The sequence below is a fragment of the Lissotriton vulgaris genome, unplaced genomic scaffold (genome assembly GCF_964263255.1).
Source record: "Lissotriton vulgaris unplaced genomic scaffold, aLisVul1.2 SCAFFOLD_2003, whole genome shotgun sequence".
NCBI classification, from domain to species: domain Eukaryota; kingdom Metazoa; phylum Chordata; class Amphibia; order Caudata; family Salamandridae; genus Lissotriton; species Lissotriton vulgaris.
The window spans coordinates 37,928-54,308 of NW_028242383.1; the positions used below are offsets into that span (position 1 = coordinate 37,928).

A 16,381-nucleotide genomic window follows, 5' to 3' on the forward strand; every position below is an offset into this window, starting at 1 on the left:
AGCATTGCGTGTTAATTGGGATAAATTATCCGCATGCAAGCAGAAGAAAGACGAAAGTGTCTCTGACTTCTTCACGAGGTTCGAAGAGACTTTTGTGGATCATAGTGGTCAGGACATGAGCACTGAAGGAGGACAGAGATTGTTTGTCGATAAATTTGTGCATAATTTGTTACCTGAATTATGCAATAAATTGAAAGACTCAGAAAGTGCGTGGGCTGTATCTACGACAGCGCAAATACTTGCGACTGCACAGTACTACGAAAATAGGGATAAAGAGGAAAAGGAGAAATCAGAGAAGAAAACGAAAGATTTAAAAACTAAAGTTCTTTTACAGCAGGCGTATCCGCCTCGCACGAATCAGACTAATACGCAGCAAAACTCATATCAAAGGACAGATTATAGTACATCAAGGCCTCAATACCAGTGGAATCAGTGTGCGTACTGTAAGAAAGAGGGTCACTATAAAAATGATTGTCAGATTTTAGCGCAAAATAATGCGGCAGCAGCTCAGAGAGGTCGTGGTGGTTTTGCACAGAATTCTAGAGGACGAGGACGAGGTGCTATGCCTCCGCAAACGAATGATCGTCCCTCTAATCACTTTGATCAACGAAATGTACAGTCAGCTCAACAGAATAGATCTCAGCAATATCTTGTTGAGGATTATTGTGAAGTTGAAGAGGGATTTCAACAAAATGGGTACTAGGACAGCCATGGACAGAGAGAGGGAGTAGTATCAGTTCCAGTGGATCAGAGTGGGCCTTATGTCGCAGTAGCAACATCAGGTATAGTCGAACCGTTTCTGTTGGATACTGGTGCCGCGAAAAGTTCTATAATTCATGCGAAACTCCCTGGCGCTCCTTTGTCTGGCTCAACAAATGTTTCCGTAGGTTTTTCAGGCGCCCCTGTGTACAACCCGATATCTGGTCCTTTGTCTATTTCTGTTGGACCGTGTCAATTGAAAGCACCCTTGATTTTGACGACAGGTTGTAATGAAAATCTGCTTGGTTTAGATTTGTTAAAACGACTATATGCGACATTGTACTGTTCTCCGGAAGGAGTACAGCTTACTTTGGGTAAAAGAATCACCTCTCCGATGTACTTGTCAATGGACGCACTCCCGCCGGAGCTACGTTCACTCCCAAATTCTCTTTGGGCGACTGGTCCCAATGATGTAGGTCTACTAGAGATTCCACCGTATGTAGTAACTTTGAAAGCGAATGTGAAATTTCCAAGAATTCCTCAATATAAAATATCGAATGAAGGTGAGCGTGCACTCTTATTGATTGTGCAAGATTTGATTAAAAAAGGTGTGGTTGAAGAAACGCGAGGAAATGTTTGTAATAGTCCTGTATTACCGATTTTGAAACGAACTGATCCTACAAAGCCTCCAGTTTATAGGTTTGTCATAGACCTTAGAGAAGTTAATAAGATTGTAATTCCGCAGTTTCCTGTAGTGCCAGACATTACTGCCTTGTTAACATTGATTCCTGCCACAGCTACGTGGTTTTCAGTTATAGACCTCAAGAATGCATTTTTCAGCATTCCGATAGCTGAAGAAAGTAGGGATATTTTCGGCTTCTGTCTAGGAGGTCGAAGCTTCAGATTTAAACGCGCTCCACAAGGCTACTGTGAAAGTCCATCCATTTACAGTCAAGCATTAAAAAGTCAGCTAGATTCTTTTGTCCTTCCTCCAGGCTCTGCCCTAGTACAGTACGTAGACGATCTTTTGGTGGCTGCCGATGACAAGGAAACTTGCAAAGCAGCTACGATTTCACTATTGCATCATTTGTCTAATTTAAATCATAAGGTGTCACCTTCCAAAATGCAATACTGCTGCCAAGAAGTAACCTACCTAGGTCACCTCTTATCAAAGGAGGGAAGGAAGTTGACCCCAGAAAGAATAAAAGCAATTACGCAGATGAGTGTTCCACGCACACAGAGGGAAGTACGTGCCTTTTTAGGTATTACCTCTTACTGTAGGCAATGGATCCCAAATTTTTCACTTTTAGCGAAGCCATTGGTAGCTTTGACTGGGAAAAATGTTCCGAGTCCGGTACCATGGTCTGATGAATGTCAAGAGAGTTTTACTGAATTACGAAAAGCTTTGTGTTCAGCTCCTGTATTGGGCACACCTGATTACAGTAAGCCATTCACGCTCTACGTTCACGAAAGAGAAGGTTGCGCGTTGAGTGTCCTGACACAGAAGTTTGGTGATAAACAACGCCCTTGTGCGTATTTCTCATCAACATTAGATCCGGTAGCTAGAGCATTACCTAGTTGTTTGAGGGCTACAGCGGCAGCTGCAGCTTCCATTCGACAATCTGCTGGTTTGGTGATGAACAATATGCTAGTGGTCATGGTTCCTCATGCAGTGGACACACTCATGAACCGAACGAAGACACAACACCTTACTAGTGCGAGATTATCTGGTTACGAGCTGACGTTATTAGCGAGTCATATTCAGATCAAAAGATGCAATGTATTGAATCCAGCAACATTGTTGCCGACTGATCAAGAGTCGAGTGATTCTGAGCCACATGACTGTTATTTCAAAACGGAGGAAGAGACAAAAGGTCGTATCGACTTGAGGGATACTCCCCTATCCGACCCGGATGGTACGCTGTATGTGGACGGGTCATGTTTTAAATTGGAGAATGGTGATGTGACTGCTGCCTACGCGGTAACGACTTTGAAGACGATTGTGGAGACTGCAAGAGTGAGTCAGAATTCTGCCCAAGCTGCAGAGTTAATAGCTCTTACGAGAGCGTGTGTTTTAGCTGAGGGAAAGAGAGTGAATGTGTTTACAGATAGTCAGTACGCATTTGGCGTGGCCCATAGTTTTGGCCGGTTGTGGAGAGAAAGGGGTTTCATTACGTCCCATGGGACTAAGATTCAACATGGTCAGCTAGTTAACGACTTGTTAGAATCTCTAACCTTACCGACTGAAGTTGCAATTGTGAAGTGCAGTGCTCATAAAGCAATCACGGATGATGTTGGTCGGGGAAATGCCTTTGCTGATGAAACCGCTAAACAGACAGCTAGAGACATGATGAGTAGAATGTATGTTGCTACGTCTGCAAGATGGATTGCTGAGTCTGGAATGTGTGAAGACACAGTGGAAAGTGTGAAAGAGATTCAGAAAGAAGCGACTGAGGAAGAGAAACGCGTATGGAGAGAAAGTACGGGCAAATTGGACTCGAATGGATGTTGGATCGATTTGACAGAACAGCAGCGTTGGATGTTGCCTGATGCGTATGTGCTTGCAGTAGTGACGATGGCGCATGGAGTGGCGCACATAAGTTCTAAAGGGATATGCAAGATGTTAGCTCCGGTTTGGAAAAATGAGGGAATCAGTAAGTGTGCAGAGAGAGTGGTGAAAAATTGTATGGTGTGCTTGATGCATAATCCTGGCAAGGGAACTCCAACTCCAGCTGGTCATTTTGCTCCTCCTTCCTGTCCCTTTGAAGTAATACAGTTAGACTTCATTCACATGGAACGCTGCAACAATTTAAAATACGTCCTGGTGGTAGTTTGTGCTTTTTCCAGGTGGATAGAAGCATACCCACTAAAGGACAACACTGCTTTATCAACTGCCAAAATTCTTCTCAAAGAATTTTTTCCTAGGTATGGAATGCCACGGATTGTATGGTCAGATAACGGAAGTGAGTTTATAGGGAAAGTTATGCAGAGTGTGTGTGCTGGTCTAGGATTGAAACAAAAATTTCATAGTGCGAACCATCCCCAGTCAGCTGGTCTAGTGGAGGGTTACAATGGCACCCTCAAGCTTAAAATAGCCAAAATACAAGCATCCACAGGTTTGGCTTGGCCAGACGCACTTCCTTTGGCCTTGTTATCAACGAGAGCAACAGTGCATTCTAGAATAGGGCTTTCTCCATATGAGATTGTATTTGGCCGCCCGGCAAATGTCTGGGGTGTGCCAAGGCCTAAACAATTCTGCTCCATTGAATATCCTATGTTGATAGACTACCTTTACGACTTGACTGCTAAATTAAGTCTTATTCATCAACAGGTTTTTGATGCTTTGCCAAAGCCTCCGGAGAGTCCAGGGCATCAACTGAAACCGGGTGACTTCATAGTGGTCCGGAACTTCGCGAGGACAAAGAATCTTCAGCCTCGCTACATCGGCCCCTTCCAGATCCTGCTGGCAACGAGGACAGCTGTACGTGTTGCTGGCCGGAAGAACTGGATCCACGCTTCTCACGTAAAGCGTGTTCCACTGCCGCTGCCCTACGACGACTGGGTGAAGAAGGGAATTGGTGCCTCCGAATCTGAAATAACTCCAAAATTTGTCCCTTTCAGCGATGCCGATTTGATTTCTGACACTTTGAAACTTGACTCTCCTCCTGAAAAGACTGTTTTGAACATTGAACATTTGTCTCCAGCATCAAAAGAAACTTTGCCATCTGCGAACGTAAACTCTGCAACAGCTGCTAGTGATACACTATTTTCCGATCAAACAGTACCAGCAAAGAAAAGATACAACCTCAGAAGCCATAAAACGAACTAATAAAGCAGGCAACTGCATATTGTGATTTTGATATTTATATACATTGGACTTTTTGCTTTTCAGCCAGGAAGTTTGCTATTGTTTATTGTTTTTAATAAATTGCCTTGCCGTCTGGGTAGCCGTAGGGTCGTGGCTGTGTGCCTAGTTTGAATTTGCAGGGGTCTGACACAAGGTCGATCTTTCTGTTAGTACTGGGAACTCCCAGGGCTGACAGAGGCATTTTCATCTACGTACACATCATCAGTGGTCGCGAGCGGATTGTAGAAGATGGAACTTCCTGCGCTGCAACGAGAAAATGTGATTTATGTTCGCAGAAACAGACTAAATAGAATTCTTCACAGCAAATGTTTCTTGATGCAATGTGCCATTACATTTTTGATTGTTTTAGCAACATTGGTGGGTGGAATTGTCTTTAGCATAAATTTGATTTTTGTGCCAGTTTCTACAGTGCCTCCCCTTGATCCAGCTATTTCTACTGTTTCTTCTATACATTCTTTTCACTCGTTTCCTGAACATGAGCAAGCTCGACGCTCAGAATTCATTAATAATACTTTTGTACAGCTCTTGCACCAACACCAACTGGTAGTTAACACTACAGACTGCTGGGTGTGTGGCTTGATACCTCACACTATGGATAAAGGTATTCCCTATTTGGTTTTACCTTACAGCTATAATGGATCATTTCAGGCCTTCCAAACCATCTTTGCTTATGCCCTTGAAACCTATCCTCCACGTCCACCACGTTCCACTAAATATAACTCTGCCAACAAAGCTTTAGTCCAGGGAATTATTGACATGATCAAGGACGTCAATAATACTCCATCTTACCCTAGAGACGAATTGCGAGTATATTTAAGTTGGAATACTTCAGAGTATCGCCTTGGTTTAGGAGAAAGCAAGCGTAAAAGCTCAACTCCAATCTGGGTCGTACCTCACCGAGGTCAGGTCTGTTTGCAAGGTAATGGGAGAAATCCGACAGCTCAGCTAGGGAGGAGTGAGTGCGTAGAGACTTATGTGTTTCCGGCTAACTCTTCCCCTGCCTTCCTTACTGCTAGGGGTACCTACTTCATCTGTCGAGACAGAGCTTATACATGGTTGCCTGCTGACTTTTCAGGTTCATGTTATATTGCTCGATTGTTGCCTCCGACATACACTGCTTCAACGGATTACCACAGAACAAGAGTAGCTAGAGGTGTTTTCAGCAGGGAAGATACCGCTGGTCAGGAAGCTGGAGACTTCTTCAAAGGCTTCCTTCCGTTCTGGGGGCCAATGGCCAATAGTAGAAACATACGCCAGCTAACACGGGTAGTTGAATCTACTATTACCGAAACTGCTGGTGCCCTTAGCAATCTGACAGCTGAGCTTCAGGCGGATAGACTCATGACATTGCAGAACCGTATGGTTCTAGATGTTATACTTGCAGATCGAGGTGGGGTATGCAGAATGATCCAATCGAGCTGCTGTGTCTTTATTCCTAATAATGCTCCAACAGTTTACGAGGCGATCTCTAAGTTGCACAAGATTTCAGACTCCATACATGTAGACAAGGGAAACTGGTCCTTCATGGAGTGGGTTTGGACTCTGATCTCAGCGTGGGGATGGAAGGTTCTAATGGTCATTGGTGTCATCTTAGTATTCCTATTCTCATGTTGTCTGATTATCCAGTGTGGTCCTGCTCTGTGTAGTCTTTGTGCTGCAACTTGTCTCAGAAAACCACCTGCGTTTGGAGAAAAGACACGAGAAAGGATGATGATACAACAACATGTCACTGACCTGATGAACATAGAACTAGATTCAGACATAGATTGAGTAATTGCCTATGTAAGGGCAAAAGGAGGGTCTGAGGTTCCGTGACGGTTCCGTGACGACTTGAACCCGTGTTTTCAAGTTTGTCGGAAATACATAAAATTAGTATCAGCGAACCGCAAATGATCCATCTAGTATATCCCAGTGTTTTCGCTACGCTACGAGCAAGAGCACTCCTCCCACTGACACATTTCTGATATACACACGGCATCCATCTTAGATTATGGCCGCCATTTTGTGGTTCCTTGCCCTCACATATGCAATAGCCTCTGATCATTTCATTCACTTTGATTAAGGACACGTAGCCTTAGCCGGAGATTCACCTCTTACATGACACGTGCATCTTAAACCAGATCACGCTGAAGCTGCATGACTTGACAAAGGCTGCCTCCTCTGCCCGAGGCCAGCCTACCTGAACTGGTTTTCCTGTCCATTATACCTGATCATGATTAGGCGGCCGAAGCCGGTAGCCTTGCCCATTTACAACCTACAAACATCTCTTATCCCGCTTTTCTATCTTCTGCACCTGGCTCTGCTCCTTTCCTTCTGGGCCTTTATTAGGGGGAGGTAACGAACTTTATGATGAGGCGGTCCGGCTCTTGAATGCAATATTGACAAGGGATTGTGATGGACTGGTGGGAACCCCTCTTCGCGATGTTTGGTATCAGATATTATCGACAGTTCCTGTGTAACGCCAAATATTTATTGTTTAGAGACACAAAAGGTTTGGGAATGTACCGACATGTGAAATATTTGCCTAGAGCACAATTTTTGGTATATAAGGAGCAACCCTCAATGTACAAATCGAACAGGCTCCTGGGTACTGACCGTGTGTAGTATCTATGACTTCTGTGTCCCTGCAGTAATAAACCTTTGGTCTTTGACGCCACCATCGAGAAGCCCGTGTTTCTGTTCATTTGTGCACCAAGGCAGGTGGGACTCCGGGGTCTTTGGGTGTTGTACCCTGACACCTCTGGACGGAACCAAAAAGTCCAGAACTCCAGTCTTTAGATGGAATAAACACTGAACCAGATCCTTCAACGTCAGGCACCCACACTGTGGTATTCACTGAAACATAGTCCAGGCTGCAACCAAACTACAATCATTTCTGGAAAAGCCTGAAAACTGAAATATTCCCATGGGCATTTGAACAATCTCCTCACCTTTGGGGGCAGTGACTGAATAATATAGGACCTTCTTTTACTGATCGGATATTTTGGTATTTCACTTAACTCTCCAAAGAAAACCTACAGGAAAACCACTGAATAAGTGAATATGCTAGTAAATGTATACCTTCTGAATGATGATGAAGATGATTCACTTATTAGATTTATCATTGAAATGGGCTACTTCCTGAAATATTATATTTTTGGAGCATTGAATGTAATATCCACTTTAGAGAAGGGTTTGTTTCCAAATCATAAAGCACAGTTTTGGTATGCATGGCACTGATTGAGAGCTAATAATATGAATAGCTTATTTGAAATCATGTTATTCATTGTTTCTACATCAGAACAGTAAATAAAGTGGTTATTTTGCACAACTCTCATATTGCCTAGAGAACTCTCACATCTTTCATGTGTTCCCCACCTCACCCATATTTCCAGTGACGGGAGTAGTGACTGTCACTTTTCCGTCTCCCCACTTTCTCCTGCATCTCTCAGTTCTCCATAAATGTGAGAGAGGTGGGAGAACAGGGCTGAGGCTCTGCCTGCACCATCTACTATTTTTTGTCCATTAGCCACAAGTCTCTGCAGATAGGTGTCAGTGTTGATATTTACAAGACCTATGTCAGGATCTACTAGAAACTCATGTCTTAAATGTTTATTGAATCATTTTGCATTTTATATTCCAAGAGCAACAAATATAATTTAATATATATTCATAGGCATAAAAAGCTGTTGGAAAAATGTATTGAAGTAACAAATGCTACAAATGATTAACAGGAAACAAAAGCATTAAAACAAGTTACTGTTTAGATCATGTCATTAAAATATTTCTGATCTTCTGTGGCTTTTGCATTTATAATACAAACAAAAGTGATACTGACTGTAAGCAAAATGTTTTCATTAATACATTCAGTATTTGCATCTTCCCAGATGTTGAAGAGCTGAATATTTAAACAGTCAACAAGTCATTTTGCTGATATCTACACTGATTTTACTGATATTTACCATTTCTTTTTACACTAGGAAAATGGGCAGAGAAGGTATGGTGGACCTCCACCAGGATGGGATGGCCCGATGCCAGAGAGGGGATGTGAGATTTTCATTGGCAAATTACCCCGCGACCTTTTTGAAGACGAACTCATACCATTATGTGAAAAAGTAATGCACCTTCTTTCTAAATTGGTTTTTAAAAACTGTGATCAGAAAACGGTTTTAGCACGTGCCACTTTTTCTACTGAGCTATCCTATCCAAATTTAACTTGCATAATACCATTGTTCCATAACTTAAGGTTTTCTGTATGTGCTGTAAATGTGACTGAATGAATGTACAAATACATACATTTCCATGAATTTGATGTTACCCCAAATCAATGTATTTAACAACACTGAAATGAATATCACAGTGTCCCTGCCTCCAACTATGCAATGAGACATATTAAAGAAACAATTAGTAAAAACGACAACACTAGAAATAATATCATGGGTTTCTAGGGTGAAATGATTGGGAAAATAGAAAAGAAATTAAACTTATCTGAAATAGTGAACCTGTTGAAAACTGATAAACTGATTTTTGTAATGGTGAAAGAGTGCTTACACAGAAAAATATGACACAAAAAGAATAACGATCACTGATAAAGTGAATCTGAAAATGAAAACAACATACACAAGTGAAGAGCAAAGATCCAGATGGGATTGACTTTAGAAAAAAGCACAACTAAAGCACATTTATGAAACTGAAGTCAGAAAAAGAAAATTTTGCAATGTAAGTCAATTCCATATATTCTTTTTTGTAAACTGGGATTTTTAAGGGTTCTTGAAATAGACATAATAGGTCCTATTTACAAAGGTAGATTTACACCTGTAGATTTACTCATGTATATATTTACTCATCCACTGGGTGTAAGTCTACACTTCTGTGCTATTCACTTTTCTCAGTGTAGATTTAACCCTCAGTGTAGACTTTCCAGCCTCCTCTAAGACTAGGGGGTGAAGACGTCTAAGACTACATTTATAAGTATGAGATCACTACTAGTATTTTATCACATGTAGGTGATTTAATATTATTACACCTGTGTTGTAAATCTCCTTATGGGAACTATAGTGAATTCATGGGACTACCGTTTGGGATCCCAGCCGTTGTATTCCAGAAATTGAACACAATACTAACGGAACTGGTATGGGGGTCGGGACGAAGGCGCATTAGTCTGACCAAACTGCAACTTACCACTGCGACAGGCGGAATTGGGGTACCGGATTTTCGAGCATATAACTATGCCTGCAAGTTGCAGTGGCTGGCCTACTGGCTGGCAGGCCGCAACCTACATGAAATTAGTATGTCAGAATCGGACTGGTCAAAAGGATCCATCCACACCCTGTTGCTACCGGGGTCAGAGATCCCCAGGCAAACCCCTCCCCTACTACGACTAGCGCTCACATATTGGAGGAGGGCGGTGATATACACATCCCCTACGTCCTCGTATGCCCCCTTGATACCACTTCTGGGAGTCCCACTAGGCACAGAATTGCTCTCGAACCAAACACTTAATACGTGGCAGGAAGCGGGGGTTACGCATATAGGAGACCTGTTTGCAGATGGCCAGGTCATGTCGTTTTGAGGACTTTCGGGAGACTCATCATACGCCGGGGGGCACATTCCTCTTACATGCCCGGGTGCGCGGGTACATAGCCAGGACGTGGGCGCCCACAGGTGAGGAACCCCCCACGAACCCACTATTTACAATGCAATACCTCATGGGGACGGGCAGTCATTTGACGAAATGGATCACAAACGGCATAAGAACCGGGAGGGCGGTCTCATTACAACCCCTAAGAGCTAAATGGGAGGAGGATGTGGGTAGGCCGTTCAGAGATAAAGAATGGGAATGTATCCTCAAATTCCCCAAAAAAGTTTCAAGGAACCCTAAATTTAAATTCATACAACTCATGATTTTACACAGGGCATACCTATCACCACACCGTTTACACGTAAGGTTCCCTGACACACCTGATAGTTTCCCCCGTTGCAGTATGGCGAACGTGCGCCTGATACACATGTTATGGGGTTGCCCGAAACTGGGGTATTACTGGACCACGGTGCATGACACCCTAATTAAACTGTGGAACAGTGAAGGTATTGGATCCTACATCTGGCCAGCCCGGATCTCAACAATAGGGAAAACAGAACAGGTTGGCTGGACAGGATAATTGACAAAAAAATCTGAAATCACGCAGTCAATATGTACTATGTGACCACTGGATTTGTATTCCAAGCAAATTTATTTTCTTTTTCACTTGGATTCCCAATGTTTCAAAAAACAACAGGCACAAACAAGAAACTGTCAGTACAGTAGGTTCATGTGTACAGTATCTACAAATATACTAATTTACAAATATACAACACTTACAACAACAAATCAAACGAAGCAAATATTGACACACCAAAAAACAATAAAACACATAGTGATCCAAATAAATTGCAATTATATACAGTGCATCATTAGTGCATGAAAGAAGAGAAATCCAGTCCTTAGAACTAAAAACCAGGAGACAGGCGGGATTGAGATGGAATGGGGTGCCTGCCTGTCAACCAAGACCTGTGGTCGAGTGTTTTTATAGGATTACACTGCTAGGGTCCAAAATAGTGATATAATTTACGTCCTAGCGGCGCCCTTTGATCTTGCCACAGGGTGGAAGTGTCGACGCGTTTCGAACCTAGATGTTGTAGGTTCTCTTCAGGACAGGGACTGGGGACGGTAAGTCTGCAAAGGAATACGGAATTGGTGTCAGAATTGTACATCATAGTACTGCAAGAGCCTCCTCTGACAACGAAAGAAAGGGAAATGATTACCTGCACAGGGGCACAGAAGTTGCCGTAGTGTAGGTATATCGCAGTTCGCAGTTAGGTCTGAAAAAACATATAAAGAGGTGCTCAGCACGATCACAAACCGTAATGTCAAAGATAGGGGAGCAACGTGGAGTGGCGCAAGGCCTGTGTGAATGTGAATCATACCTGTAATTCACGCAGTGGTAGACTGAAGACGTGATGCCCGCCGCGCTGTGCACACTCGGGGTGGAGAAAAGCTCACATTTTGTAGCGCAAGTGTTGTTGGCTGGGTGAGTAACAACAAGAGTAGGATTCCCATGGTCAGCATAAGCGTAAAGTTTAAAGAAACCCAGTTTGAAACAAACAGCTAGCCCTAGGCACGGAGCAAAGGAAAAGGTTCCTACCTGAGTTCAAAAGCGGTAATTAGGGCGCCTGGTCACTGAACCAAATTCAAGCCAGTAGCGGTAACGATTTCACCGCGGCCCGCTACAGAGAAAATTGAAACGGGTGTATATTAATTGCATTGTCTGATTGCAATTTGGTACTAACAGGAAGGCAGTTCACATTCGAATGGCACGGGGCACTTACTCGTGTGGAAGGAGTCGCTGAGTTGCTCCAAGAGAAGTTCAGTCTGTGGGTCAGGCGCGGCGCCTGCACGGTGTATTTAAAACAACCGGGTCGGAGTGCCGGGGGGCATGGCAAGTGAGGTAGGACTACACGGGCGTCTATGGAATGCTGGTAGATGTAGTTTTAGGTATGACACGCTAGCGTCAGTGAAGGAGTGCAGATGTAACAGTCTGAAAGCTAACATATATATACATATTCTAGTAGTCTAGCATATCTCATTAGTATCAATTTTCTTGTCAGTGACATAGTGATCAATACGACGATCCAAAAATAGGAAATTCGACTTCATTGTACAATCTTACCACCCAGGAGTTATTCTGCGGCACACATAAATGGATCATCACAAAAGTGACACTTCATAGGCATATTCACAGCACAAGTCTGTTATAGTCACTAGCATAGATATGACAAATGTTCACTGCCTCTTAAACACATAGATGTGTGAACACAACTCCATAATCTCGTGGCCGGTATTGTAATCGTGTATGAAACTGGATATATAGAACCCAACAGCAATTAGAAATAGTGAACAAGGATAAGGCAAAGAAAGGGTGCAGCTCAGCCAAACTCAACAGCATAGATCGAAAGAAGTTAATAGACTCGCAGTTTCGGACATTTCATTCAGACCAGAATTGGATGTATCGAATTTCAGTATGAGGTACGCCTCATTTTGGGAAAGGCGAAGGTCAGGGTCACCACTGCCCCCCCTGATAACAGCCAGGACAGTCCATCTTATGTCATGACAGGAGTGTTTTTGCTGCAGGAAATGAGAAACCAGAGGTGCAGTCAAGTTTTTATTATTTATTCTCGAGCGATGTTGGATGATTCTTTGGCGGACCTCCTGCGTGGTTTTGCCGATATACAGCTTCTTGCACGGGCATTGATTAGCATACACAGTGTATTTGGTCTTACAGTTCGTGTGTTCATTGTGACGCCAAAACTTGTTACCATCCGTAAAGAGCGAACCTTCTATTGTGAGGTCGCAGACAGAACATGTTCCACATTTGCGATGCCCCTTGACCGGATTGGCTCCGAAACCGTGCTTTGTGAGTCCCTTTTTGGAGGTGGTCGGGTAGATGTAATCATCTGGCCAATACTCCTGTTCTTTTTGAGGGCAAAGAGAGGTGCACCTATGTCTGGAAGGATTTCCTGGACCAAATGCCAACTTTTTTTGATGATTTTTTGAAGTTGCTTGGTGTGGGGGCCAAAGGTTGATACACATACCATTCTCTCAGTCGCAGGTCTTGGTCTCTTCTCAAGAAGATGTTCCCTGGGTGTCCATCTCGCTCTCTTCATGGAGTGCTTTAACCCCTTCCATGCTAATGACAAGGTCAACTCGTCATGGGTTTTACCTGCCCTGTGCTTATGACGAGTTGACCTTGTCATGAACAATGGAAAATCTGGTAATGCAGCACCCAGCGGGAAAACCCCTTAGCAGCCAAGGTGTTAATAGCTTATGAGGATATCCTCTCTCTTGTAACTTTGAGGTCAATCCCTGTCCGTGCAATTCAAACTGCTGGATAGTGGAACAATCCCGTCTCACCCAGAGATATTGTCCATAAGGGAGATGATCCCTTAAACTCCGCGGGTGATAGCTCTTATAATGGAGTGCATTATTCTTATCTGTTTTCTTCTGGTATAGTGAACATGAAAGCACATCATCCCTGACTGATATCTCTACATCCAAGAATGGTAAGGATCTGTCATGGTAGCTCAGGCTGAATTTTATGTCCGGGCTCCTATCGTTCAACCACACATGGAATTCTTCAAGTTGTGTCGACGTTCCGTTCCACAAACACCACACGTCGTCTATATATCGGAGCCATTGTCCAATATGGCCTCTGTAGGGGTTGTTGTTCAAAACATACTTCTCCTCAAATTGGCCCATATACAAAATGGCCGTTTCGGGGGCAAATGGACAGCCCATTGCAGAACCTTTGATTTGTAAGAACATCTCGTCCTCGAAGGTGAAAAAATTCTTCTTTAAAGCCAAGGTTGCAAAGGAGATTATAAGTTCAGTGGGAACCCTATGTGGACGTGGTCGGCTTTCCAAGTATAGTTCCATGACGTCAAGACCATCTTGCTGGGGAATCTGTGTATATAAAGATGACACATCCATAGTGGCTAACAGCTGACAAGTGGGATCAAACGCCAGGCCTTCGACTTTGTTTATAAAATCCATGGTATCCCTCAGGTAGGATGGCACCTGAACCACAAAGGGTTTCAAGAATATGTCCACGAATTTGGAAATGGGTTCAAAAACAGAGTCACAAACGGACACTATCGGACGTCTTGGGGGTGTTTGGGGGTCTTTATGTACTTTAGGGAGAAAGTACAGATGCGGGGTCCGAGGATATTGCTTGCCGAGATATTCCGATTCTTTGGGTCCAAGTATCCCTGCTTCTTTGGCAGCATTGACAAGTCTTCTGACTTCATCTTGAATCTGAGCAGTTGGATCATGGGTGATTCCGCGGTACCACTCCTGATTGTACACATGATTCCGCCCTTCAGTTCTATACAACTCTTTAGACCACAGGACCACGGCGCCCCCTTTGTCTGCTTGCCTGATGATAGCTTCTTGTTGGGTCTTCAGTTCTTGAATAACTTCTCTATGTTTTTTGGTGATGTTTCTGGGTACAAAAGGACGTTTCTTCTCCAACATATTCAAAGATGACATGACTGAGCGTTCAAAGACTATGATGTTTTTAGAGACGTTGTGGTTGGGGGTACAGAAGGAAGATTTATTCCTCAAGCCTGAGGCTTCGGTGGAGACTTGATCAGTCGAGTCCTTAAAAAACCATCTCAGACGGACCTTGCGAAAGAATTCCATGACCTCCAATTTGATTTTAGTGAAATCCATGGCGACCCCAGGTACAAAAGAAAGGCCCATTTCCAGAACTTCTTGTTCAGCTCTTGACAAGATTTTTTCAGAGATGTTAATAATGGCAGATGATTTCACGAGTTGTAATGTTTTTTGCGTGTGGTCATCTCCCATTGGGGTTTGAATCTCGTCCGCTTCTGCTGTTGGCCCTGGCCTAAAAAAGGCCTCTTGGGAGTATTTCTGTTCTGTTGGTTCCTGTTCGAGGGGCCTTCTCCTGCATCGGAGTCCTGCATTGATTCAGAAGAGGATGTCTCAGAGAATGTAGTAAATCTTCTCTTGGATCTCCCTTGATTGGTATTCAGATATCTGATGGAATCAGATCTACTGTAAAATTCATCTTTCAAGTAGGGATACACGGTCTCGATGTTAAAGTTTTTTTGATCTTTCTCGAACTTTGAGGTCTTGAAATTGATGGTGTTGTCTCTAAATGTAACCAGTTCTTTTTCAATCTTTTCTAAGAGAGCTTTTGCCTCAGTTTCAGCACAGCCAAACAGCTCAACTATGCAGAAAAACTGACCAGACTTCGAAAAAAACATGTTCGAACGGAGCTCCATGGTCATTTCTTACTTGCTAATCTCAGAGCGGGAACTATTCCATGGGGTCTCCAAATCAAGAATGTCCCGGTCATCTTTACTGATGACCCAGTCTACCGTAAAGGGTTCAGCTTCATCAGTACCAAATGCAGTAGGGATTTGATGGTACACACGGTGGAAACTGCCCAGCGAATTCTCAAAAAAGAGGAGGAGGAAATCGAAGAACAACTCCAAGCTATTAGAGATAACCACACCGAAACTGAGGCAAAAGCTCTCTTAGAAAAGATTGAAAAAGAACTGGTTACATTTAGAGACAACACCATCAATTTCAAGACCTCAAAGTTCGAGAAAGATCAAAAAAACTTTAAGATCGAGACCGTGTATCCCTACTTGAAAGATGAATTTTACAGTAGATCTGATTCCATCAGATATCTGAATACCAATCAAGGGAGATCCAAGAGAAGATTTACTACATTCTCTGAGACATCCTCTTCTGAATCAATGGAGGACTCCGATGCAGGAGAAGGCCCCTCGAACAGGAACCAACAGAACAGAAATACTCCCAAGAGGCCTTTTTTAAGCCAGGGCCAACAGCAGAAACGAACGAGATTCAAACCCCAATGGGAGATGACCACACGCAAAAAACATTACAACTCGTGAAATCATCTGCCATTATTAACATCTCTGAAAAAATCTTGTCAAGAGCTGAACAAGAAGTTCTGGAAATGGGCCTTTCTTTTGTACCTGGGGTCGCCATGGATTTCACTAAAATCAAATTGGAGTTCATGGAATTCTTTCGCAAGGTCCGTCTGAGATGAGTTTTTAAGGCTCAGGCTTGAGGAATAAATCTTCCTTCTGTCCCCCCAACCACAACGTCTCTAAAAACATCATAGCCTTTGAACGCTTAGTCATGTCATCTTTGAATATGTTGGAGAAGAAACGTCCTTTTGTACCCTGAAACATCACCAAAAAACATAGAGAAGCTATTCAAGAACTGAAGACCCAACAAGAAGC

General features: G+C 43.2%; 1 protein-coding gene across 4 annotated transcripts in view; it reads left to right on the plus strand.

The window, feature by feature from the left end:
* Positions 1–16,381, plus strand: part of A1CF (APOBEC1 complementation factor) — a 193,529-nt gene that overhangs the window by 13,560 nt on the left and 163,588 nt on the right. For all 4 annotated transcript variants that reach the window (XM_086948309.1, XM_086948307.1, XM_086948308.1 and 1 more), the window contains exon 2: positions 8,527–8,661. In XM_086948309.1, coding sequence (XP_086804435.1) covers positions 8,527–8,661 — 135 coding nt within the window. The remainder of the gene's footprint in view (positions 1–8,526; positions 8,662–16,381) is intronic.